Raw genomic sequence first — 24,682 nt, 5'->3', positions numbered from 1 at the left:
AGATGATAACCCCAATGACCTCCAATATAGAAATGTTTCAATAGTGGTGCACTTTATTGAATCATGTTGGGGATTTTTATTGTGTTAATACTTGTATGTCTGTATCTGGTGCAGAGGACAGCACGCGGATGTGAAAACAGATGCATTCTGTCACACTGGGGAAAAAATGCCAGCTGATGTGCGGTCAATCTATCAAAGTATAACAATGCGTTGGTTTTTTACACCGTACAGTACAGTTAACCAGCTATTTCCTATTCTCACCACAAAATGCAGCTGAGGAGGGAATTCACCCATCTTCTACAGACAATGAACACATGCCCTGGAGTTATCTAGCAGTATTTATGACCCTTTTGTTTCTGGTTTACATGCTAAATAACTATTACATATTATTAAGAATGAATCAAAGAACTTTGTAAGGAAGATATCATTCATAGTATGTTGTGACCTATAAGTGAAGAGAACAATAAATCTTACAGCACCGGAAGTGTTTGTTTCCTATGGGGGGCTTTATACAACACACAACGTGGGGATATTACTCTCTGGGCAACACTTCACAGGTTTTTGTTTGGACCACCTGTGCTGTGTGTGGGGACTGTGCTGTGCTGTAGTTCTCTGAAGGAACAACCTCACTTCACTGCACACACATACACACAAAAACACACACACAGGCTGCAGGTGCATGGTGAGTGTTATTGAGTGCGTCCTGGTTACTAACTGCTGTTTCTCTTTATACTCCCTTCTTCTGGTTTTCCATCAGCCCTTGTTTTCTTCCCAGAGCTTGGCGGATGCTTGTGTGCAGCTCTGTTGGGGTCCCCAGACATTGCATCCTGCCTACAGAAGGGTCATAAGTGGCCCCACAGGATAACCTGAACAACGGTGGGAAAGAAAGGGAGCGTGGGTCTCCTTTAGTATCGCAGTCCTGGCCACCTCTGTGCCAAAAGCATACATGCTGCCAATAGCTGCTTTCAACTCCCATTATCAATGTGAGTGTGCACGGCATGTGACTCAAAATATCTGTACATGTGCTTATGTGAGTATTTAGATTTGTGTGTTTGTGTGTGGGTTTGGCAAAGCTGAACATTTATTTTAATATACATGAAGATTATAAATGGAATATTTACTCGAAGCTGTTCTGTAAGTGCTCAGTCAGTGTTGTTTCACTGTTTAGGAAAGCTTTGATTTACTCACACACACACACACACACACACGCAAATCAACACACAAGCACACACTTTCCTCAATTTTGATTCCCCTCTACATCACAAGAGGCCCCTCTTTGACTTCCTGTCTGTGTGGGAACCGTTTCTATCCTCTGTCACACATGGAGTGAGAGAAGGTCTCGCTCCTGCGTTCGCCTTAAAAAGACAAAGTGATTGTCAATAAACAAGGAACAATTGAACCCCTTGGATGTATTCAACAGGCACTTCTGCTGTTCCTCCGGGATGTTCATGAGTTTCAGGAGAGCTTCACTTTTCCTAGTTCTAGTGTTCCCTCCAGCACAGCAGACATAAAGCTCACTTCATCTGTGGGATTTACTGTAATGGCAGTATTTCCTGCACATTTATTCATTCTTGTATGTTCTTCTTATTTCAGTTTCTTACTTGCCATCACTATGATATTCTAAAGTACAAAAACCTGCAGTTCACCCGGTTAAATGGTACCGGTCGCTCTCTTTGTTGAAAGCACACATCTGCAGTTGTGTTTTGTAGCAGTGTAGTTAGTAGGAGCAAACCTATGCAGCTGCTCCAGTGGCAAGTTGCTCTGAGGTAAACATGGTTGCGGGAAAGCCCCTTATTATTGTGCTCCGGATGACGTTCCTCACTCTTCCAGTGTTTACCGTGGAAATAACTCTGTGCCAGCAAGCAGGTGCTTCCTCAAAAAATGCTGTGCTTTTCCAGAAGATTTGAGGATCAGATTCATCTATACAAATCAAACATTAGTTATTATGCACTGTTATGAAATAGGTTATGATAAATATTGATTACAGGTATGGTGTCAACACATTATATTTAGAAACTGATGTGGTTTGTTGCCATATACTTTTTATAACAGGTTTTGATTTCAGTAATTGTCTCATTAATTACTGTTATCACATTTCCTCCTTGAGGAACAATGTCACATTATGCTCACAGCAGACCTACTTTCACATGGATGTGGCCAGCCAGCATCATGAACCTGCTGACATAACTCTAGTTTACACAGGCCTGTTTATTTGAAGCTATACTTTATTATTCCCCTACTTATTTAACATAATAAGAAAGAGGAATTTCTGAGTGAAAACAGTAAGGCACATCAGATTATGGAAAGCAAACACAGTAAGACCATGTCATTTCCTTACACCCTCTACACTGTCAAGCTCCGCCTACACAGGTATTTTCTCTTTGCCTGATTAGATTTGGTGATAGCACCTTGGAGTAGAGGTCTAATGAGCAAGTAATAAAAAACACTTGTGCAGTCCTTAAAATGCAAGGCGACCAAGGAAATGAGAAAGTCCAAAAAAGAAATCTTAAAGCTGTCTTCAATTTTTTTGATCAAGCTTTGTTTATTTTTGGCCACTAAAGACCAGAAGAAATCCAAAACCAGCGAAAAGAAAAACTTTTGTGGTGGCTCCTATGTATTTGACTTTCTTCACCAGCTATCTTAGTTGCTCAATTTGTATGGCAGCCATTTAGCTGGAAAGGTAGCTCACACTGGGTTTATCTGAAAGCAGTTGCCTGCTGCTGGAAGATGGATAAGGTTTAAGTAAAGTAGAGTTAAGGAAAAAATCAAACAATGAGCTACTTTTTTCAACTGTGCTTTGTATTAACCAAGTGATTCTTAACTGTCCTGGTTGCTAATAGGATAGGTAATGTAAATAAGTCAATTTTGGAGTTGTCTAAAGCTACATTTTGGTACACAGTCGTTTCCCCCTTATTCAGTATTAAGCTAAGCTAAGCAAAAGGACTCTTGAGTAAACTGTTCCTTCATCTTCCAGAGTGGAGTAGTGGACTGTTGCATGCAGGCACCACATGCAGCAAGATGTTTTTGTCTCAATACTGCAGCTTGAGAGGAGAGGCCTGCACCTCAGTGTGGTGTTATGCAGTCAATCAGAATGACACCAATTATGTATGTCACATGACCACAAGAGACTGCAAATGGAAACTCAGAGAGGGGCACATCCATCAGCTCCATCTAATGGGGCTCACTGTAGGAGGAGAATGAATGAAGTCTCAACAGGCAGCCTCACACACCCATTCACCAGACCTTTCAACAGAAGTTGATTATACTTGTGTATGAGATATCTATTATGTTTTCAATGATCTTGGCCAATTCAGTAAATAGTAGAGCCGTGTGCATGAGGTTATCAGTATCCTCCAAAGGTTAATCCACAAAAAATAGACCCCAGAAAGTACCTTTGGAGACCCTCTAGAGCAGAAGACTCTATAAATTTTACACACCATTTCTTTTTGTATTGAAATTTTGAATGTGGTGAATTGTACTATGGATTGTGTATTATGTTTAACAATTTTATTTTGGTTGTGATTCTGTAATCATAATTACAGTTTTTTGTTTTTTACAGATTTACATCTATGGTAAGTAGTGTTTGATCTGATCTTTCACCATACTGAAACACTGCTATATAGTATTCCAAGAATGTTTAATATATAGCGGCACATTTTCAAGTTACAGATAAATTACTTCTGAAATGTAATGTTTCTTTTTTTACAAACTTTAATCAGAAGCCTCAGTTTATGATGAAAATGTCATGTGTCAGTGTCACTGTTTGGATTTCTGTGAATTATTATTCTATGCCTTACAAGAGAATTGTGGGTGGCATGGTGGTACAATGGTTAGCACTGTTGCCTCACAGCAAGAAGGGTTTGAACCTGGAGCCTGGGCCTTTCTGTGTGGAGTTCATGTTCTCTCTGTGTCTGCTTGGGTTCCCTCTGGGTACTCCTGCTTTCTCCCACAGCCCAAAGACATGCACATTTGGTTATTTGGAGATTCTAAATTGCCCATAGGTGTGAATGGCTGTTTATCTCTATATATATGTCAGCCCTGTGATAGACTAGTGTCCTGTCCAGGGTGTCCAGGGTGTTAGCTGAGACTGGCTCCAGCCCTCCTTGCAACCCTGTACGGATAAGTGGTATAGATAATGGATGGACAAAAGAATTACACAAAACAGTTTAAAGTACATTTAACTTCAAAGACAATTAGTACAGTACATTGAGCAAAGGTTATAACCTCCTCACAGAGAATGCTGTAGTTTCTTACTGGTAAACACTGTTGAATGGTCTAAAATACAGGAGAACCGCATAATGCGTAAAACCCTGCCATGTCTTTTGCTACCTTCCAGAGATGTTCATGTTCATCTGCTATAGACATCAATTAAAGCTATAATGCAGTTACCTGATGGAATTATCAAGATACTTACACTGATCATCATCCAGTTCTTTAGATCCAGCACTAAAATATTGTGCAGACACAATCCTGTATCTGCACAATAGTACGTTAAACATTCAAAATGAATATTATCAGTATTTTCTGGCTTTCCAGGAAAGTAAAGTATTTACTATAAAAATATATAACTTTGTACTATTTTAAAGGTGCTATATGGAAGTTTTCTCTGCTGCTGAACCTGGTTTCTTGCCAGGAGCAGGTGATATTGGTTATGGTTGCTTGCCAAGAGCTTCAGCTATCATTATGTTTACAAGACAAGAGGTTAGAATATACCCTAAGCGAAGGGCTACTTATTCATCCTGTCATGGAGAGCAGACTGGACGCTACAGTGACTCACTATCCCAAATTAGTATTACAAGACAGGATGGTCCAGGGCTAGCTAGTTAGCAGGCTAACTTCATTAGCCAGCTGTGGCTCAGGAGACAGACCGGGTTGTCCACTAATCAAAAGGTTGTTGGTTTGATCCCCAGCTCCTCCTGTTTACACTGCATGATTGTACGAGTAAATGTGGTTTGTAGTAGAAGAAAAAGAAGTGATAGAAATAGAAGCAAAGCAAGAGTCAAAATTGGCATTGCTCTCTAATGCTGGACATGGCTCTTGGCAAGTAAAGGAATGAAGTTTGATGCTGAACTCACAACCTTTCTTACAGACTGGTAAGTAAGCAGCTGTTAATGCCAAAGATGACTGTGATAGCAAAACTTACACGTAACACCTTTAAATTTTATCATTAGTCTTCAAATAATACTTGTGATTAGATTGAATACATTCAATGTCCTGCTCAATCCTGCATAAAAACGTTGAGCAGCAAAAATTGTGTAAATATACTGCAGTTATTTGAAGAAAAACTACAGTATACGTGCATATGACATTTTTAAGTCATTAATGTAACAGTTGCATAGTTTATCATTCGTGAACATTGCCATGTTCTGTTTTAGGCTCAGAGTAGTTTATGTGTAACAAATAATCTATGGCTCTGTTAATGAAAATAAAAGTTTTTGTTTTGCATAAAACTATGCAAATGTCCTACATATAGTATATACATTCAAGTTTTTAAGATTACTCTTCATACCATTGTATGATTAGTAGTTGTGCATGTGTTCAGTTTTCACATTAGGAATGCTTGAACTAAGTGTTTGTATTTCTTAAGTGCATCATTATTAAGACTTAAAAAGTGAATTAGAAATTACAATAATTTAGATAAATCCTTTTGCTTTCTTGACTTTATAGTTCTTGTTAGGTCTCCTGACTTCATGACTTATAATGACAAGTAAGACTTCAGACTGCTCATTGCTTGTGGCATCATTATCATTAGCTGTCCTCTCATTATTTTCTACAGTAGACTCCTTATACAATAGTTCTCCTGAGCATTTGTGGAATCACAGTCAAATTATAGTGAAATCTTTTTCAACTCTTTGACCCTAGGCTTGTAAGTCCGTCTTGATTGTTAACTTCACTCTCAGAATCTTCACCATCAGCATAAGCGCCATCCTCAGATTCTGCATTGACTTTGGTGAAAGTATCAAGTGGGATTAATGTTGTTTCCTCAGCTGCTCTGTTAGCTGCCTCTTGATTGCCTGTGTTGCTTGGAGCAAAATCTTGCTCTCCATCATCAGTCTCTTCTTCTGGTTCTTCTGAATCTTCCTCTGCCTCATCTTCTCCATCAGCTGAATCTCCCAGGTTTCCACTCCAGTCTTCATTGGGTGTCTCAGTTTCCTCCTCCTCCTCTTCAAAAGCTTTGACATGGTCTTCATCATCACCATGGCTTCCATCTGGGGTGTTAATACATTCATATTGTGTTACATTAGTCTCTGTCTGTCCATCAGTACCTTCATCTACATCTTCCACTGGTTTATATTGGTCATTGTTTTCTGATATCTCTTCCACATCTTCATCCTCATCTGGTTTCAGCTCCGCCACATCATCAGGGCCCTCTGTTTCATTATTTGTCTCAGCATCTTCTTGATGCTCCCCAGTCATGTCACTGTCTTCACATGTTCGTTCACCTTTGTCAGAGTTAGTCTCACACTCATTGTCAGTATTCTCTACAACCTCTTCATCTTCTCCTTCATTAAGTTGTTGTCCGTCATCTTGTGTGGATTCATCCTCTTTGTTATCTGTGGGTTCTTCCCTTCCTGTTTGAGCTTTTCCAACCTCCTCTTCTGCAGATGCATCTTCTGTTCCTGATTCTTCTTCACCATCGCTTTCAGTAATCTCATTTCCTGCCACTTCAGTTTCTCCTGACTTTCCCTCTGCTGTTCCACATTCTTCAGTCTCATCTCCTGTTGTTGCAGCCTCTGTGCCATCTTCACCTGTTGCTTCAAACTCCCCTCCACTTTCATTTTCAGCCTGCTCAGATTCCTCTGGTTCTGTCTCGTGAAGTTCTTTAGCTTCAGCATGTTCTGCATTACTTGAAGTCTTATTTTCATCCGAAGCCACTTTATTCTCTTCTGCTGTCTCGTCTTCCCCTGTAGTTTCATCTGCAGTTTCATTTTCAGACTCAGCTTCTGAATGTCCTGATTCATTATCATTTGTAACTTTTGAAGTATCCTCTTCCCCTGTGGTTTCATTTGCATCCGTTGTTGCATTGTTTACTGATTCATTTTCATCTGTGGCTGATTCATTGTTCTCCTCCTCTGATTCATTTTCTGTCTCAGCTTTGGAGCTTTCTTCTCTTGCAGATTCAGAATCAGCTTCTACATTATCATGCTCTTCTACAAGCTCTTCTCCATCTTCAGCTGTTTCTGCTTTGGATGCTTTTGACTGTTTGTTAGCTTGGGCGCTGTTATCATTCTCTGAAGTTTCATCATCATTTGTGGTGGCATCCATGCCCTCTGCAGAATCATCTTCACTGCTAGCCGCAGTTTCTTCTGCGTCTTCAGTTGTTGCTGCTTCTGTAGCCTCCTCCTTGTCAGATTCATGCTCAGTTGCATCTGCCAAGTCTTGTGCAGTTTTTTCCTCTTCCACTGTGGTGGCTTCATCAGTTCCTTCCTTCATTTCATCTTCACTCGTGGCAGAAATTTCTTTTTCTTCTGTAATCTCATCTTCAGTTGTTGCCTTTTCAGTAGTTTCTTTGTCATTTGACTCAGACTCATCTGCACTGGCGACTGGAGTCTCCTCTTCCACCGCTGCATCTTTGTCAGATTCATGTTCATTTGTAGCTGCCACATCTGCCTCTTCTGCTTTGCTGTTATCTGCAGCTTCATCTTCACTTGTGACAGCAATATCTTTTCCCACAGCACTTTCATCTTCAGTTGTTGTTGCTTCACCATTGTCTGCAGTCTCATCTTCACCATTTGTGCCAGCAGCCTCATCCTCTTCAGATTCATCCTCAGATGGGACAGCCACATCAGACTCTTTTGCAGGGTTTTCACCTCGAGCTTCTGCTAGTTCCTCCTCTGATTCATCTTCAGTTGTAATATCCATCTCTTTTTCTGTAGCAGTCTCATCTTCAGTTGTTGTTGCTTCAGCTGGTTCCTTTAACATTTCATCAACGGTGCCATCATTCTCCTCTGTGGTCTCATCTTCATTTGTGTTGGCATCTTCTGCAGAACCATCTTCACTGGTGGCAGCAGTCTCCACTCCATCATCAACCATCCCTGCTTCCCCAGCTTCTTCTTTGTCAGATTCATTTTCAGTTGTGGCAGCCACACAAGTCTCTTCTGCTGGAATTTCATCTTCAGCAGTATCTTCCTTTGAATCATCTTCACTTGTGATTTCTCTTTCTGTAGCAGTCTCATCTTCAGTTTCTGCTTCTTCAGCCGATTTCTTGGATAAATCACCATCAGTGGCTGTGTCACTGTTCTCATCTGCAGACTCATCTGCACTGGTGGAAGCAAGCTTTTCTTCATCACTGTCTGTTCCTTCTTCCACAGCCTTAACTTTGTCAGATTCATGCTCACTTGTGGCTGCCATAATGATCTCCTCTACATTTTCATCTTCAGCTGTGGTGGCTTCAGCAACCTCTTCTTTAAGTTCATCCTCACTTGTAACAACAGCCTTTGTTTCTCCGACAAGCTCATCTTCTGTTGCTGCTTCTTTAGTTGGTTCCTTTGACAGTAGATCAACCACGGCATCATTCTCCTCTGCACTTTCATTTTCAGTTGTGGTGGCATCTAATTTCTCTGCAGAATCACCATCATCGTCACTTGTGGCAGCAATCTCTTCCATATCGTCAACTACCCCTGCTACCACAGCATCCTCTTTGTCAGATGCATGCTCAGTTGAGGCTGCCACAGACATCTCTTCTGCTGCAATTTCATCCTCAGCAGTGTCATAATTTGATTCATCTTCACCTGTGACAGCAATCTGTCTTTCTGCAACCATCTTGTCTTCTGTTGTTGGCTCTTCAGCTGGTTCTTTTGATGATTCATCAGCTGTGTTTGTGTCATAGTTCTCATCTGCAAATTCATCTGCACTGATGGCAGGGATCTCCTCCTCACCATCGACTGTCCCCTCTTCCTCAGCCTCATCTTTGTCAGATTCATGCTCACTAGTGGCTGCCATAGTGGTCTCTGCTGCTGCATTTTCATCCTCAGTTCCTGTGGCTTCAGATGCCTCCTCCTGATGTTCATCTTCATTTGCAGTCTCATCTGCCCCCATAGCAGGAATCTCTTCTTCATCTTCAGTTGTGTCTGCCACATCAGCCTCTCCTCCTGCATTTTCTTTTTCAGGTTTGTGTTTAGTTGTGGCTGCCAGAGTGGATTCTTCAGCTGAAATTTCTTCTGCCCCTTCCTTAGACTCATCGTCACTTGTGATCACAATTTCTCTTGCTACAAGAATCTCATCTGGTTGTTTTGACAATTCATCACCTGTGGTGGTATCATTCTCATTTGTAGTTTCATTATCATCTTCATTTGGGGTGGCTTCTATAGTCTCAGAGGACTCATCTTTACTGGTGGCAGCAGTGTTCTTTCTCTGTTCAACTGCCCCGATGTCCACGGCCTCCTCTTTGTCAGATTGGTCTTCTGTTGATGTAACCATAGCAGTCTCTTCTGCTGTGTTTTCATCCCTAGCTGTGATAGATTCCTGTTCTTCCATTATATCTCTAGTTGTGTCTGCTTTTTCGGATGTTTCACTTTCAGCAATAGCTGCTTCAGTTTCTAAAGACTTTTCTTTTTTCTCTACCATGGAGTCATCTTCACCTGTGCCTATGTCTTCACTCTCATTTTCATCCCTTTCATCTTCTGTTTTGCCTATTTCTTCATTATCTGCAGGAAACGCTTTTACTGTTTCTTCAGCAACAGTTTGTTTAGTCAGTTCTTTGATGGTGTCTACTTTTTCTGCTTCATTGTTTTCAGGCCCATCTTCTTGACCTGGATCTTGACACACATCATTGGCTTCCTTTTCATCTGCTACAACTGCAAAGTCATCTTCAGTGTTATGGTCTGCTTGATTCCCTTTCACTTCTCTTACAGCTTTAGAAATAACTTCTTCTACAAGTGTCTCTACTGCTTTTGTCTTGATATAATTTTCAGAATGAAATGCACATTTGGTTGCCTGTGAGTTCCCAGGATCACCATTCTTCATCACCAGAATCCTTTTAAGGTCAAAGTCCATGATAACAGGTGCAGTACTCATAACTTCTGCAGGAAGCAGCAGACTAGATTTATTTTTTTTCTTCAAGCATGTTTCACATGGACAGTATTCATCATCATTTTCATTGCGCTGGTCACTGTAAGATGTACCTGTTGCTGAATCATCACTTTTTTCTGCTTGTGAATCAACTGATTGTTTAGACATAATCTTCAGCCTCCGTCTTCTCTCTTCTATCTGTTTTGCTGAAGCACGGGACATTGCTTCTTTAGGAGGCCTTGGTAGACCTGCTCGACCTTGAATTTTCCTCAGTTCTCTGTCTATACTGGTTTGGATTCTTTTGTGCACCTCTGCTTTAAGTTCACTTATCATCATGTCAAGCTGCTCATTATCATCCAAGTTCCATCGTACTTTGAACTCTCTCATGGCATTGATATAATGTGTCATGAACTGCTTTTCTATTTTAGTTAATAAGGTCAAAACCCAAACAGGATCAGGATCTTGAGAAATTCTTTTGGCTAACTGTGCTTTCTCAGTGATGGGAGGACTGCCAGAACTGGTGTCCTCTTGACATTCTGTTTCAACTTCCTCTGGAACATTTTTGCTGTCATTTCCCGAACTGTTGTCTGAAGTGGGTGGTGTTTCAGGTAGTTCTCTTGGACTGTCATTGTTTCTAATTGTGTCATCTGTAGCTAGATCATCGTCTTTTTGTTTGTCCTCATACGTTCCTTCTACGTGTCTCTCAGATGTCCATTGAGCATTTGCTTCCACTTCACCTTCATAGGCTTCTTCTACTTTACTTAACGGATCTGCACTGGCATGTGGTTGAGACACATTCACACCATCACTACTCTTCCCGGAGCCTGTGGAGCCACTGACATCCACACCAGAGGAGGACGTATGATTGAATTCATCATCCACAGAGTGGCGTTCATCCTTCTTTAACACATGTTGATTTTCTGGAGGATCACAAAGCCAAAGAGATTTAAGAATATTCATTAGCTCTTGGTATCTTTCATCCTTTTCATTTGCATTCTTAGGATCATGGTCTATTAACTGCAACTTAACAAGGCAATCCAAAAGACCACTAGCTGAAGTGCTTAGTTTACGTCCATAAACTGGAGAAATTTCTGGTAAACTGTTACATCTGTCAAGCTTTGGATTTAAAAGTACTTTCATCACCTGTACGGAAGAGTGGAATATTTTTGAAGCATCATCTCTCTGAGTACTGGTATTATCTGCATTTGGTGCTTCTGTGCTTGTTTGGCAGTCATCATTAGGGACACTGTTCACCACAACTCCTTCATTTGCATCTTTTCTATTCTCAGCTGAAGAGTCATTGTTTTCATTATCCTCTGTTCTATTAACTTCCTCAGTTTGGGCATTTTTCTGGGCATCGCAGTTTTCACAGAGTTCCTCCATGTCATACATATCTCCATCTGTTGGTATTGTTTTCAGCCATTCGTTTACAACCTCAGAAGGTGATGCATTTGGTAGACTCGATGGGACCAGCACAAAATCACCAGCGTCTGTGTTCGTCTGTCTGCATTTGCTGCTTTTGTCACTTTTGTTATCAGCAACACTCTTACCAATGTCTGTAGCTTCTAGTGGACCTTTTGTTATCCTCTTAGACACATAAGTGTTTGATCCAGCGGTGACTTGAGTCTCACAAATCTCTTTCACATTATCTGAACTGGACAGAGTCTGTGACATATCACTTCCACTTGACTCTGTGTGACAAATCACATGACATTTATTTCCTTTTGATTTTTGTGTAGTCTGACAGGTTTCTAACACTGCAACAGATATTGATTTGTCTTGCCTGCTTGACTTGCTTGTTTTAGAGTGACAGCTCTTATCAGTTGTATCTTCTTGTTTCTTCTGCTCCCCTGTGTTTATTGGGGAAACACTGGTTTTCTCATCAGCAGGAACATCAATAGCTGTGGACATTTTCAACTCCTCTTTATTTTCTACATCTTCATTTGTTATAATATCAGTTGTTTTGGACTTTTGAGATTTCATGGACAGATATGACTTAACAGATAAAGAACTTTGTGGCCGCCCTTCACTTTTCTTTTGTTTAATCTCAGATGTTGACTTTTTTGAATGTGCTGAAACCTTAGACTTTGATGACATGGATGTAGTTGCTCTGTCTTCAGTTCCCTCAACTGTCACAGCAGGGACTTCAGACGTGCTTAACATTTCAGATTGATTTGATTTTGTAGAGACAGGGCTAAGCGTTCTCTCCTCCTTTTCCTCAATATTTTGATTAGCAGTAACACCAGAGACCTTTGATTTTTTTGATCTCACTGACAGAGTTGACTTTGCTGACATGGCACTTGGTGCTCTGTCTGATTTCTCTTCAGCATTCCCTTCATTAGGAACATCAGGACTTTGAATAGTAGTAATTTCAGGAGCTATTAATTTGTTTGATTTTCTTGAACTATTTGATTTCACTGATTTGATTGACATGGCACTAGGTGTTCTTTCATCAGCATCTTCATGTCCTGTCCTTTCACTAGAGGCAACTCCAGACATGTTGGACTTCACTGACAAGACACTTGGTGCCCTCTCTGTTTGATCAATGTCCTCAGAATGTGTTTCAGCTGTCTGTTCAGAAACTTTTGATTTCCTTGACCTCAGAGATAGATCAGATTTTGAAGATTTAATTGACATAGTACTTTTTGCCCTTTTTTCAGTTTCACTTCCAGCATCTTCTTCATTGTTTACATTTTCAGGACTGTGAGAAGCTTTTGATTTTGTCGATATTGATGTCACATTTGACTTTACTGATTTGGCAGACATTGAGCTCTTTGCTGTCTTCTCAGTGTCCTCTTCAGTGTCAGTAATGTTAGCACCATCTTCAGCGGGAACATCAGAGGCATTTGACTTCTTTGATACTGCTGTAACATTTGACTTTCCTGACTTTGCTGATTTGATGGAGGTACTGCTTGGTGCTTGCTCCCTATTCTCCTCATGATTTTCTTGACCTGGAGTATTAGAGGACTTTGAGTTACTAGACTTTGACTTTCTAGAAATACTTGACTGTGTTGATTTGGCAGATCTGGTTGATTTAGCTGACAAGGTGCTTGTTGGTCTTTGTGCAGTGTCCTCCTCATTTATAGTGTTTTCTTCTGAAGGAAATTCACATGCTGTTGACTTTGCTGATTTTCCTGATCTGACAGACATATTACTTGCAGCTCTCTCTGCATGTTCCTCGTGATCAGACACATTTTCTTCAGCTGGACCAGCCTGTCCATTTGACTTTGCAGATTTGGCTGACATTGCACTCTGGGTCCTCTCTTGAGTTTCCTCTTCATCATTCTCTTCATCAGAAATGTTAGCAGTTTTACCAGAACAAACTTTAGAAGCATTTGATTTTTTAGATTTTGCTGAAGCATGTGACTTTGCTGATTTAGCTGACAAGGTGCTAGGGGCTCTATCTGTAGTTTTCTCACGTTCAGCTATATCCTCGGTAGTAACACCAGAGGTTTGTGACTTAATAGATCTTTCAGAAACATGAGACTGCACTGATTTGGCTGACATGCTGCTTGCTGCTCTATCTTCAATTTGCTCTTTGTCATTTTCCACACTGGGGCTCTCAAAGCTTCCTTCAGCTTCACCTCTCCCTGCAGTCTCTGCATCAGCAAGTTCAGTGCTGTGTTCAGAAGGGATGTCAGACATTTTTGATTTCTTAGATATTTCAGAAACATTTGACTTTGCTGAAATATTTGACATAGGTCTGGCAATGATTTCTTCAGCTGGAACATCAGCCGAGCATTTTGACCAACTTGACCTTTCAGAAACATTTGACTTCACTGAATGAACTGACACGGAACTTACTGGTCTGCTGTCATTGGGCTGCTCTTCATTTACTTTTTTGGGAGTATCAGCATTGTGGTCAGAAGGCATTTCAGAAGCTTTTGATATCTTAGACACTGCTGAAACATTTGACTTTGCTGATTTTCCTGATCTGACAGACATATTGCTTGCAGCTCTCTCTTCATGTTCCCTGTGATCAGATGTATGTATTTTTTCTGACTTCGTAGATTTGGTAGAAATAGTTGACTTTGCAGATTTGGCTGACATTGCACTCTGTGCTCTGTCTTGAGTTTCCTCTTCACCATCTTCTTCATCAGGAATGCCAGTAATTCTGGCAGAATGAATGTCAGAAGAAGCTGATTTGATAGATTTTGTAGACGCATGTGACTTTGCTGATTTAACCGACAAAGCACTTGGTACTCTTTCTGCAGACTTAATAGATATTTTTGAAACATGTGACTGGACTGATGTAGCTGACATGCTGCTTGCTGCTCTTTCTTCAGTTTGCTCTTTGTCAATTTCCTCATCAGATGAGTGTTCTTTAGCTGGAACATCAGCAGAGCATTTTGACTTATTAGATCTAGCAGAAACATTTGATCGGACTGATACTGGCCGCACTGCTCTCCCTTCATTCTCCTCAGTATTTTCAAAACCATCTTCTAAACAAATGTCAGAAACTATTGATATTTTAGATGTTGCAGAAGCTTTTGACTTTGATGATTTTCCTGATCTGACTGACAAATTGCTTGGAGCTCTCTCTGCACATCCATTATGATCAGAGGTATTTTCCTCAGCCAGATCATTGAATCCCTCTGACTTTGTTGACTTTGCAGAAATGGTTGACTTTACTGACATTGCACTCTGTGCTCGCTCTTGAGATTCCTCTTCACCATTTCCTCCATCTGGACTGCCAGTAGTTTCACCAATACAAATTTCAGAAGCATTTGATTTAATAGATTTTGTAGATGCATGTGACTTTGCCGACTTCACTGACAAAGCACTTGGTGCTCTCTCTGCAGACTTAATAGATATTTCAGAAACATGAGACTGGACTGATTTTGCTGACATGCTGCTTGCTGCCCGTTCTTCAGTTTGCTCTTCATCATTTTCATCATCTGATATCTCAGAGCGTTCTTTAGCTGAAGCATCAGCAGAACATTTTGACTTATTTGATTTAGCAGAAATATTTGACCGGGCTGACATTGAGCTCATTGCTCTTGTTTCACTCTCCCCTTCAACAATTCTTTTTTCAGGATTGTCAACACTGTCGTCCAAGGGAACTTCTGATCTTTTAGATACTGTAGAAACATTTGACTTTGCTGATTTTCCTGATCTGACAGACATATTGCTGGCAGCTCTCTCTTCAGATTCCTTGTGATCGGATGTATGTATTTTTTCTGACTTCGTAGATTTGGTAGAAATAGTTGACTTTGCAGATTTGGCTGACATTGCACTCTGTGCTCTGTTTTGAGTTTCCTCCTCATCTTCTCCTTCATCAGGAATGCCAGTAGATTTGGCAGAATGAATGTCAGAAGCACTTGATTTAATAGATTTTGTAGATGCATGTGACTTTGCAGATTTAACTGACAAAGCACTTGGTGCTCTCTCTGCAGACTTAGTAGATATTTTCGAAACATGAGACTGGACTGATTTTTCTGACATGCTGCTTGCTGCTCTTTTTTCAGTTTGCTCTTCATCATTTTCTTCATCAGATATTTCTTCATCAGAGCGTTCTTTAGCTGAAGCATCAGCAGAACATTTTGACTTATTTGATTTAGCATAAATATTTGACCGGGCTGACATTGAGCTCATTGCTCTTGTTTCACTCTCCCCTTCAACAATTCTGTCTTCAGAATTGTCAACACTGTCCAAGGGAACGTCTGATCTTTTAGATACTGTAGAAACATGTGACTTTGCTGATTTTCCTGATTTGACAGACATGTTACTTGCAGCTCTCTCTGCATGTTCCTCGTGATCAGATATATTATCTTCAGCTGGACCATCCTGTCCTTTTGACTGTGTGGATTTCGCTGACATTGGACTCTGTGCTCTGTCTTGATTTTCCTCTTTATCTCCTTCATCAGGAATGCCAGTTTTTTTGGCAGAATTAACTCCAGAAGCATTTGATTTAATAGATTTCTTAGATCCATGTGACTTTGCTGATTTCACTGACAAAGCACTTGGTGCTCTCTCTGCAGACTTAATAGATATTTCAGAAACATGAGACTGGACTGATTTTGCTGACATGCTGCTTGCTGCTCTTTCTTCAATTTGCTCTTCATCATTTTCATCACTTGATATCTCAGAGCGTTCTTTAGCTGAAGCATCAGCAGAACATTTTGACTTATTTGATTTAGCAGAAATATTTGACCGGGCTGACATTGAGCTCATTGCTCTTGTTTCACTCTCCCCTTCAACAATTCTTTCTTCAGAATTGTCAACACTGTCTTCCAAGGGAACATCTGATCTTTTAGATACTGTAGAAACATTTGACTTTACTGATTTTCCTGATTTGACAGACATGTTACTTGCAGCTCTCTCTGCATGTTCCTCGTGATCAGATATATTATTTTTAGCTGGACCATCCTGTCCTTTTGACTGTGTGGATTTGGCTGACATTGGACTCTGTGCTCTGTCTTGAGTTTCCTCTTTATCATCTCCTTCATCAGGAATGCCAGGGGATTTAGTAGAATAAACTTCAGAAGCAGTGGATTTTATAGATTTTGTAGAATAATGTGACTTTCCTGATTTCACTGACACAGCACTTGGTGCTCTCTCTGCAGATTTAATAGACCTTTCAGAAACATGAGACTTGACTGATTTGGCTGACATGCTGCTTGCTGCTCGTTCTTCAATTTGCTCTTTGTCATTTCCTTCATTAGGGCTCTCAAATCCTTCAGAGACATCACCACAGTTTTCAGAGGGAATTGCAGAACCTCTTGATATGTTGGACATTGCTGAAGCATTTGACTTTGCAGATTTAGCAGACATGGTTGACATATTGCTTGGAGCCCTTTCTCCATGTTCTGTGTGATCTGCAGCATTTTCTCTAGCTGAAATATCACTGGGCTTTGACATATTAGATTTGGCAGAAATATTTGACCTTGTTGATTTGGCAGACTTGACTGACACATTTGACTTTGCTGATTTCACTGACAGTGGACTAGGTCCCCTCTCTTCCTCATATTTAGTCGTAATATTTTCTGAACCATCACAGCATTTTGACCCACTTGATGTTGCTGAAATGTTTGACTGGGCTGATTTATCTGACATGCAGCTTGGTGATCTCTCACTGGTCTCTTGTGCAGCATCCCCTTCATCACCATTATGTTTGGAAAGAGCCTGAGAAGCTTTTGATTTTGTAGATACTGCAGAGGCATTTGACTCTCCAGATTTTGCTGACATTGCACTCAATGCCCTCTCCGCAATTTCCTCATTGTCATCAGAGTCTCTTTCTTCAGTTTGCTGTACATCATTTTCATCCTCATGATTGTCATTACTGTCTTTATTAGGAACTTCAGAAGATTTTGATTTGCTAGATTTTGTAGAAATATTTGACTTAACTGACTTTGCTGATATGACTGACATTGTGCTTTGTGGTCTCCCTGCAGATGCATTAGACTTAGCTGACATAGCACTAGTTGCTCTCTCCAGTGGTCCTTCTACATCTTCAGTATTTACTTTACTCATTTCTTCACCACCCTTTGACTTTCTAGATGTTGCAGATACATTTGACTTGATAGACCTAGCAGACATTGCACTCAGTGCTCTTTCACTTTCTTTATTTTCAGCCGGTTTTTCCTGAGCTGAAAGATCAGATTTTTCTGACATGGTGCTAGGTGCTCTATGTTCATTTTCCTCCTGATTTATTTCATTTTCATCTGCATTTTTAAGACCTTTTGGGGTTCTGGATTTTCTGGACCTTACAGATGCATTTGACTTTGTTGATTTCACTGACAAGGTACTTGGAGCTCTCTCCACAGTTTCCACTACCTCATCCTCACTGTCAGCTTTGTTTGCACTAAGTGTTCTTGCATCTGTACTTTGCACCTCAATTTCAGAAGTTTTAGATTTTCTTGACATGGCACTAGATGTTCTCCCTTGAGTATCTTCCATAGCATTTTCTTCATCTTGAAGCTTAGATGCTTTTGAATGTGTAGATCTTGCAGATGTGTTAGATTTGGATGACATGACACTTGGCACTCTATCTTGATCTTCTCCAGGCTCTTTAGCTTCCTCTTCCTCCTCCAAATTTTCATCATCATTGTTTGACTTTAATGATATGGGAGAATGTACACTCACCTCAGATTTGTCCTCTGAATTTTCTGTGAGTGGAGCCTCAGAAGTTCTTGATGTTTTAGATTTTGCAGAAACATTTGACTTCTCTGATGCTGCACTTTCTGCTCTGTGTCCAGTTTCACTCTCATTTTCTTCAGCTGGGTTTTCAGTGCTTTCCTCTGCAGATGCTTCTGTTGTATCTAATTTTGATTCTGCAGAGGCATCTGATGCAGCTAATGTGGCACTAGGTGTCCTTTGCTCAGTTTCCTCCTTATCTTGTTCTTTATCTGGGATAGAAGAGACTCTTGATCCCTTTGATTTAATAGAAGCTTTGGATTTTGAAGACATGGAACTTAATGCTCTTTCTTCATCAACATCCTCCTCTGACTTTATTGATTTTTCAGATTTAGATGATTTAACAGACATGCTACTGGAAGGTCTTACTTCATGTGATTTGGATTTTGTTGAGGCATTTGATTGAACTGACATGGCACTTTTCGATCTTTTCTCCTCTACATCGTCAGACTCTGTATTCAGCATCTCTTCAGACTTCTTTGATCGGCCAGAGGCATTTGATTTGACAGACATGGCACTTGATTGATCTCTTTGTATCTCAGCTTCTTCCTCACCTTGGGCCTTGGCTTGTCCTTTAGTATCGTTGTCAGGAACATCTGAATCGCCACAATGACAAGTGTGTGACGTTTTTGATTTTCTTGACTTGTTAGAGTGCACTGAAGCATTTGATGCTCTGTCTGGGGGGTGTGGAGATAAATGTTGCATTGGTGATTCTTCATCTAACACTGCACTTCCAGCTGCCTCTTCCCTTTCAGGTATACTATTCTGAGAAGATCCTCTTGATGTACCTAGTGGAACACCATCATCCTCATCATTTTGATCCTCTTCATGGTCTGTTAACATTTGCAAGGAAGCGCTAGGAGCAGATCCTGCTCGTTCTTCTTGCTCTGATGTTTTGAACTGATCATTTGGGGAACTGTCAGCACACACCTCACAGTTCTCCAGTGTGGTGGATTGCACATTGCACTTTGGTGAGCACGTCCTACTCCTGATGGTGCAGTACTCTACAGTTTCAGATGCTTCAGCAGTTTGCTTCATGTATGTTTCTGTCCCCACCACTTGTTCTGTGTACTCTTCACTTGATCTAGACATAGTTTGCCTTTCAACCACCGTCTTTCTAGAGACCATTGTATGAGAGGATGCACTTGAGCTAGAAGTTCGAATGCAACGACTTGCTCCGTGTGTCCCTGGAACATTTTTCCAGATGTCATAATCCTGGCATTGACTGCAACAGTGAGGACAGTGAGGTTCCTCTGTATGTCTTTGATGGCGCCTGGTAATGTAACCCTCATCTTGCTCAGCAGCAGAGATGTTTTCAGATTCTGAATAGCTTCTATCACTAACCTGGGAAAAATAAGACATATTTTGTCCTTGGAGGTACTCACACACCCTGCCTGTTGTCTTTTTTACTTGTGTTGACCATTGTAATGTTTCATCATTTTGTAGCCGGAAGCGCACTTTCATTTCCATAGACAAACTGCCATCTTTATTAACACGAACCCGTTTCTCTATATCATCATCTCTCATTCCACCACCAGTAGGTGGGCAGGAATCCACATTATCTGGAGAGTCAGTTCCATCCGGTAATGACTTGTCAGATGATACTGACTGCTTGTTAGATCTGTTTTCAGATTCCAGTTTTGGACTTATGACACTTTTCTTTGTTGAAAGTCCTTGGTTTACCATCAAGACAGGCATGAAGACAGGAAGAAAAAGACAAAAATAGATGTAATTAGGTCTTGTTTGCTCGTGGTGTACAATACATTTATAAAACAATAGTCCTTGAGGTGTAGCATAAGTGGTACTTCATTTTACAATACACTTACTTGGTATTAATGATACAGAATATAACATGATTAACAAGCCCATTACTCAGGTTGGAATTAATACTATGGCTTTTTAATGCATTAATAATGTAAGGAAAATTGTATCAAGAAATTGTGTCAGAAATAGTCTTGACACTAAGCCATTTCTCCTACCCTCATGCCCTTCAGTGCAGCCACTGGTGCGTGACCTCACACTCAGCTTCGGAAGTTTGTCATCAGATGTCTTCCTAAAATTTTCCACGATGGAAGGATGAGAGGGCTCACGTCCCACACAGACAAGGACACTGGGACACTGCATGAGACTCTGGATATTGTCAATCTGAAACAGAAGAAGAGAAATTAGTTAAGAGTGACTCCTCGTTGAAAGAAGTTTATAGCAAAATAAAAGTAATAGGATGAGGGATTACAGGCATATTTGCTCTGAAGCAGTCTGGCTTAAATGCCCTGGACATGACATAATTTGAAGAAGATTGGGAATTTTACCAGGTAGATTTCTGGCAGATGTTGTTTTGATATATGATTGCAATCTAAAACCCAACCCAATACCCAGCCTCTCACTATATTTATGCACAAGGCACATTCTCTTTCTTACAGAGACACTGCTAGACCACTTTTTTTTTTTTTTTTTAAAGAAAAGTCTTTCTTTTTCTCTTGGCTATCAGTCCTTGTCAGCTTTTCTAGGCACTTAAGATGTGTGCAAACTGAATGCAGAGCACTAAACAAATAGAATGAGAATCTAGTGCAGTGTCACAGGCTTGGCACCTACTACCTGTAATGTTCCTAATTTTACAGGAGGTCTGTTCCTGTCACACTCACTAATCAACCTGCAAGAATGGTGCAATTTACCTCAGTAATAGTTCCGTACATTTGGCCTTAATGAGGGCTGCTGCATTTAAGAGAACATATTTACTGGTGCTTTGTTTTTACTATATATTATAAGATGTACCATTGGGAGGACATTTGCAACTTTAAAGCTGAGTGCGTTTTTATGAAACTGATTTTAGATTTGAGCTTCTGTAGCCACTTTCTATATCACTTTTTTATTACTCAAGTAGCATCAATTATGGTTTTGTCTTTCATATACTGAAAATGTCCAGTTTTTTTAACTAATGTGTTAGCCTGATGTTAGTTTGTACTCATGGTATTTCTGTTAAATAAATATATTTTCTTTTACCAAACATATAGCAACTAGACAATATTTATGGGAAAACAATTAAGAAACAAGTGTTATGATGGGAATATTTTAATTGGGTCAAGGTATTGTCCCCTCATCTGCGCAACTGAGTGCTCTAAATCCCTGTAAAGACTCTGAGTCCAGCAGTGAGTCAAGACAAGATAAATATCCTAATCCAGGATGATCTCTGGGAGACTTCACAAGATGACAGTGCATTCTTGCTGCCATTGTCACACTTGTAAGAGCGGTGGGTATTGCTCAGCAGTAATACAAGATTGCGGAGTGTGTAAAAGTAGTTGACTAAATCATCAACATCCTCATCAACAACAGAAGTGGGCATTAAAATATGAGTCTTCTGTCTCACAGGTGATTATCCTGAATGCTAATCCAGGGGGTGAATGTGTACTGACCTGTTTCCTTTTGCATGTCCACACATTGGCCTAATAAAAGTAGCTACAGACCTGAAAAGAGCATGTCATCTTTTTAGGTTTTGGGATTACACTTTTTATGTTGATTATAAACATAGATTCATTGGTTGTTTGGATTTTTTTTTTTTGTAGAGGAAATTAATTGTATAAAATACTGCTATTCCTATTCATTTTATTTATGTAAGGGTGGTTCACGTTTTCATGACACTAAATATTCAATACAGGTGCTTCTGTTCTCTACTGACAGCTATGAATCTCTGACAAACACATGTAGACTAAAATATAGAGAGTTTTGTTGATTTTATTTTGCTTGCGAGCAGTCAGTTTTGATGACAGTGCAGTTTTGAATTTGAAATCCACTGTTGGTAAAAGCAGATGAATTGCTTCATCCATGGTCACACAAAGCCCAGGTGAAGATAATTAATTACTACTGTGGAAGACACGTTTCAGAGACACCTCTGGTATCAAACTAGGGGAGTAGAGTTTCAACGTTGACCTGCTTCTCCTTTCTCAAAAATAGCTCTGATTTGACCAAGATTAATGGGGTTTTGGAGAGATACCCACAATCTGAATGTGTGTGTGTGAGGGAATATCCCTGTTTCATTCCCTCATGTACACACTCAAAATATTTATCCCACTGGACTTAGATTATAACAAAGTATCAAGTGAAGTGTATATGTTGTGTTCATGTCTAAACATTGAACACATATGGTTGCAGTGGTGAAGGAAAAACTGACCGGACAAACACAAAACAGGAAATCATCTGGATTTGGATGCTAACAAACAACAACAACTAGGTGTTAGGTGTTTCTGTACATTTCACATGGGATCTTAGAGCACAAGGTAAATTTTATGGAAAGTATTTTGCACAGTATGGGCTTACTTAGAGATGGCAAACATTTTCCAATTAGTTTAACTATCTTATGTCCTCATTTATTTCCATGTAAAAAGAGAAAAACAGTATTCTGATTAAAGCAATATGTTGATTTTTTTCAATATAGAGCCAATGACGCAGTACATATAAAACTTTTCATATAATATAGTATGTATATCATTACAATCCACCCAGGACATTAAAATTAAGAGATATGTGAAACAGAATGTGATACAGTAATGATCACAATCCAATTATGTAAGCTATTAAAAGGTTAATACTCGAAATATTGTGGTCATTTCACAATTCTGTTTTTTTTTTTTTTATATTAACTTAAAAGTTATGTCTTTGACATTTATGTTCACACTTACATACTGCTATTTATTCAAATTCAATAAGCTACATCACCACATTAAAAGTTTCAAATATAATAGTAGCTACACACCTTAACCCAGTTTTTTAAATATGGAAAATAAAGTTGGGTAAAATAAGGTTTCAAAACTGAATGTCATAAATTACTTTTTGAAATTGTGTGTTTGCAGGGGAGCTGATAGTTGACAAAGCTCTCGAATGGGACTTAGTAGTGAATCAGTCCTGTCGCGAGAGGCCTCTCTGGTTTTCAATCTGACAGCAATTTGGTTTAAAGCATTGTTACAAAGTGTTTTTCAGAGTAGTTTAATGCTAAATGAGTGTAGACAATCAGAATTCATAGTACGACTGTTTGTTTCAGATTTGGCCTTCCTTTTCAGTTCATTAAAACACAAGGGAAGGTATTTACCTAGGGTCAAGTACAGAAACTTCCTCTTGGAAAAAGAAGTTTCCTGAACACAGAATTAAATGTCATACAACCCTGTACTCACAACCTCTGCAGGTTATGTAAGATAATATCAAGGAAAAGGAACATGAAAACTAAACATATATTTACGTAATCTTCTAGTTCTGAGTGTTTATGGCCTCACCTTGCGGCCCTCAAGAGTGTAGAGCTTCCTGATGTGGTACTGCATGAGCTCAGAAACTTCTTCTAAGAAAAGCCCAAAACTGCGTAGACTCCTGCGGTGCAAGACGATGGTCTTCTTGAATGAGGGGTCGCTGTTCTTCACCAGCATCACCCTCTTATTGTGCCTGTGATGATGAATGTGTCGGCCGTGGCCTGAATGTGCTCCCTCAGGCCTGACTGGCCTCCCGAGAACATAATGGTGTGGGTTGTGGTGGTGATAAGGTGTGTGAGTGTGATACAAAGGTAAAACTTGCGTCTCTAATGCTTCCAGGGCCTGGGTGTGTCTGTAGTGAGAGCAAAGATAGCATTCTTCCAGAGGTTCATGGTGGGCCACCATGCCATGTTGGGGGATCCTGGGGAGGTGGGTGGTGTGATGCTTTAAGGGCAGCGAGCCTTCACCTCTGACAGCATTGAAGCACTGAAAGTTTCGTTTGTGGGAGGACATTCTGGGTGGTAGTCTCTCTGCTCTGGGTAAATGTCTCACGTGAGCAGATGAAGAGCACAGTGACAGGGTGTTGTCATGTTTCTCCTGAGCTGCCTAGGGGAAGGTAATACACCACACATCTGCATGGCTCATCCCAGGCTGAAAGAAGAGGGGGGGGGCAGAGCAGGTTAAAAAGCAAAAGAGAAAAGGCAATGTTCTTGAAGTCTGCCTTTAGCAAAAGTGATCACTTAAAGGCAAAAGGAAAAAAACATGACAGAAATTCCTGTTGTCTTTATCCTTGGTTAACCTGTGTGCAGACAATCAACTTCCAGTTGGTGTTTTATATCCATTTTAGCTTTTCCTGGTAACCCAGCGTGGTTCCTCAGCTTCTCCTCTAAAGTGCTTAAGTCCAAAGTAGTACCTAAACATGTTTGATGAGGGCTGACATAAGGCTTGTCTGAAAAAGGAAATCCTTACAAAGAGACATCTTTAAGTCTGTAGGTGTAATTGGTATAATACTGTCTTGTGTCTAGATGTACTAGTTCAAAAGTGACTGGACTTGCTGTTTTATTCTTGAAGGTAATTTTACCACTATTAAGGTGCTTACACTGAAATTCTTGAAGAACTTCTTCATATCCTACTACCTGAATGACTGAAAATATTTATTGATATTTAGCTTGTGAACAATTATTTTATTGGGATTAGGTGAGAGGCAAACTCAAGTAAATGTATTCATATACAAAAATGTAAAAATATTTTTTAAACAAATATATGATTTTTTTTTTTTTTTTTTTTGTACACACAATACATTT

General features: G+C 40.0%; 1 protein-coding gene across 1 annotated transcript; it reads right to left on the bottom strand.

Moving 5' to 3' along the window:
• Positions 1-4,160: 4,160 nt before the first annotated feature.
• Positions 4,161-24,008, bottom strand: rp1l1b (rp1 like 1b). The gene is made up of 2 exons (XM_071479109.1): positions 23,409-24,008; positions 4,161-20,292 (listed from the first exon to the last, which is right to left on the bottom strand). The coding sequence occupies exon 2, from the start codon at positions 19,843-19,845 to the stop codon at positions 5,845-5,847; it is 14,001 nt and encodes a 4,666-aa protein (XP_071335210.1). The 5' UTR covers positions 19,846-20,292; positions 23,409-24,008; the 3' UTR covers positions 4,161-5,844.
• Between the last annotated feature and the right edge of the window lie 674 nt (positions 24,009-24,682).

Source organism: Trachinotus anak, unplaced genomic scaffold (genome assembly GCF_046630095.1).
Source record: "Trachinotus anak isolate AG129_WGS33_773 ecotype Australia unplaced genomic scaffold, CSIRO_AGI_Tana_v1 ptg000005l, whole genome shotgun sequence".
Classification (NCBI taxonomy): Eukaryota; Metazoa; Chordata; class Actinopteri; order Carangiformes; family Carangidae; genus Trachinotus; species Trachinotus anak.
This window is presented reverse-complemented; position numbering and strand designations above follow the sequence as displayed.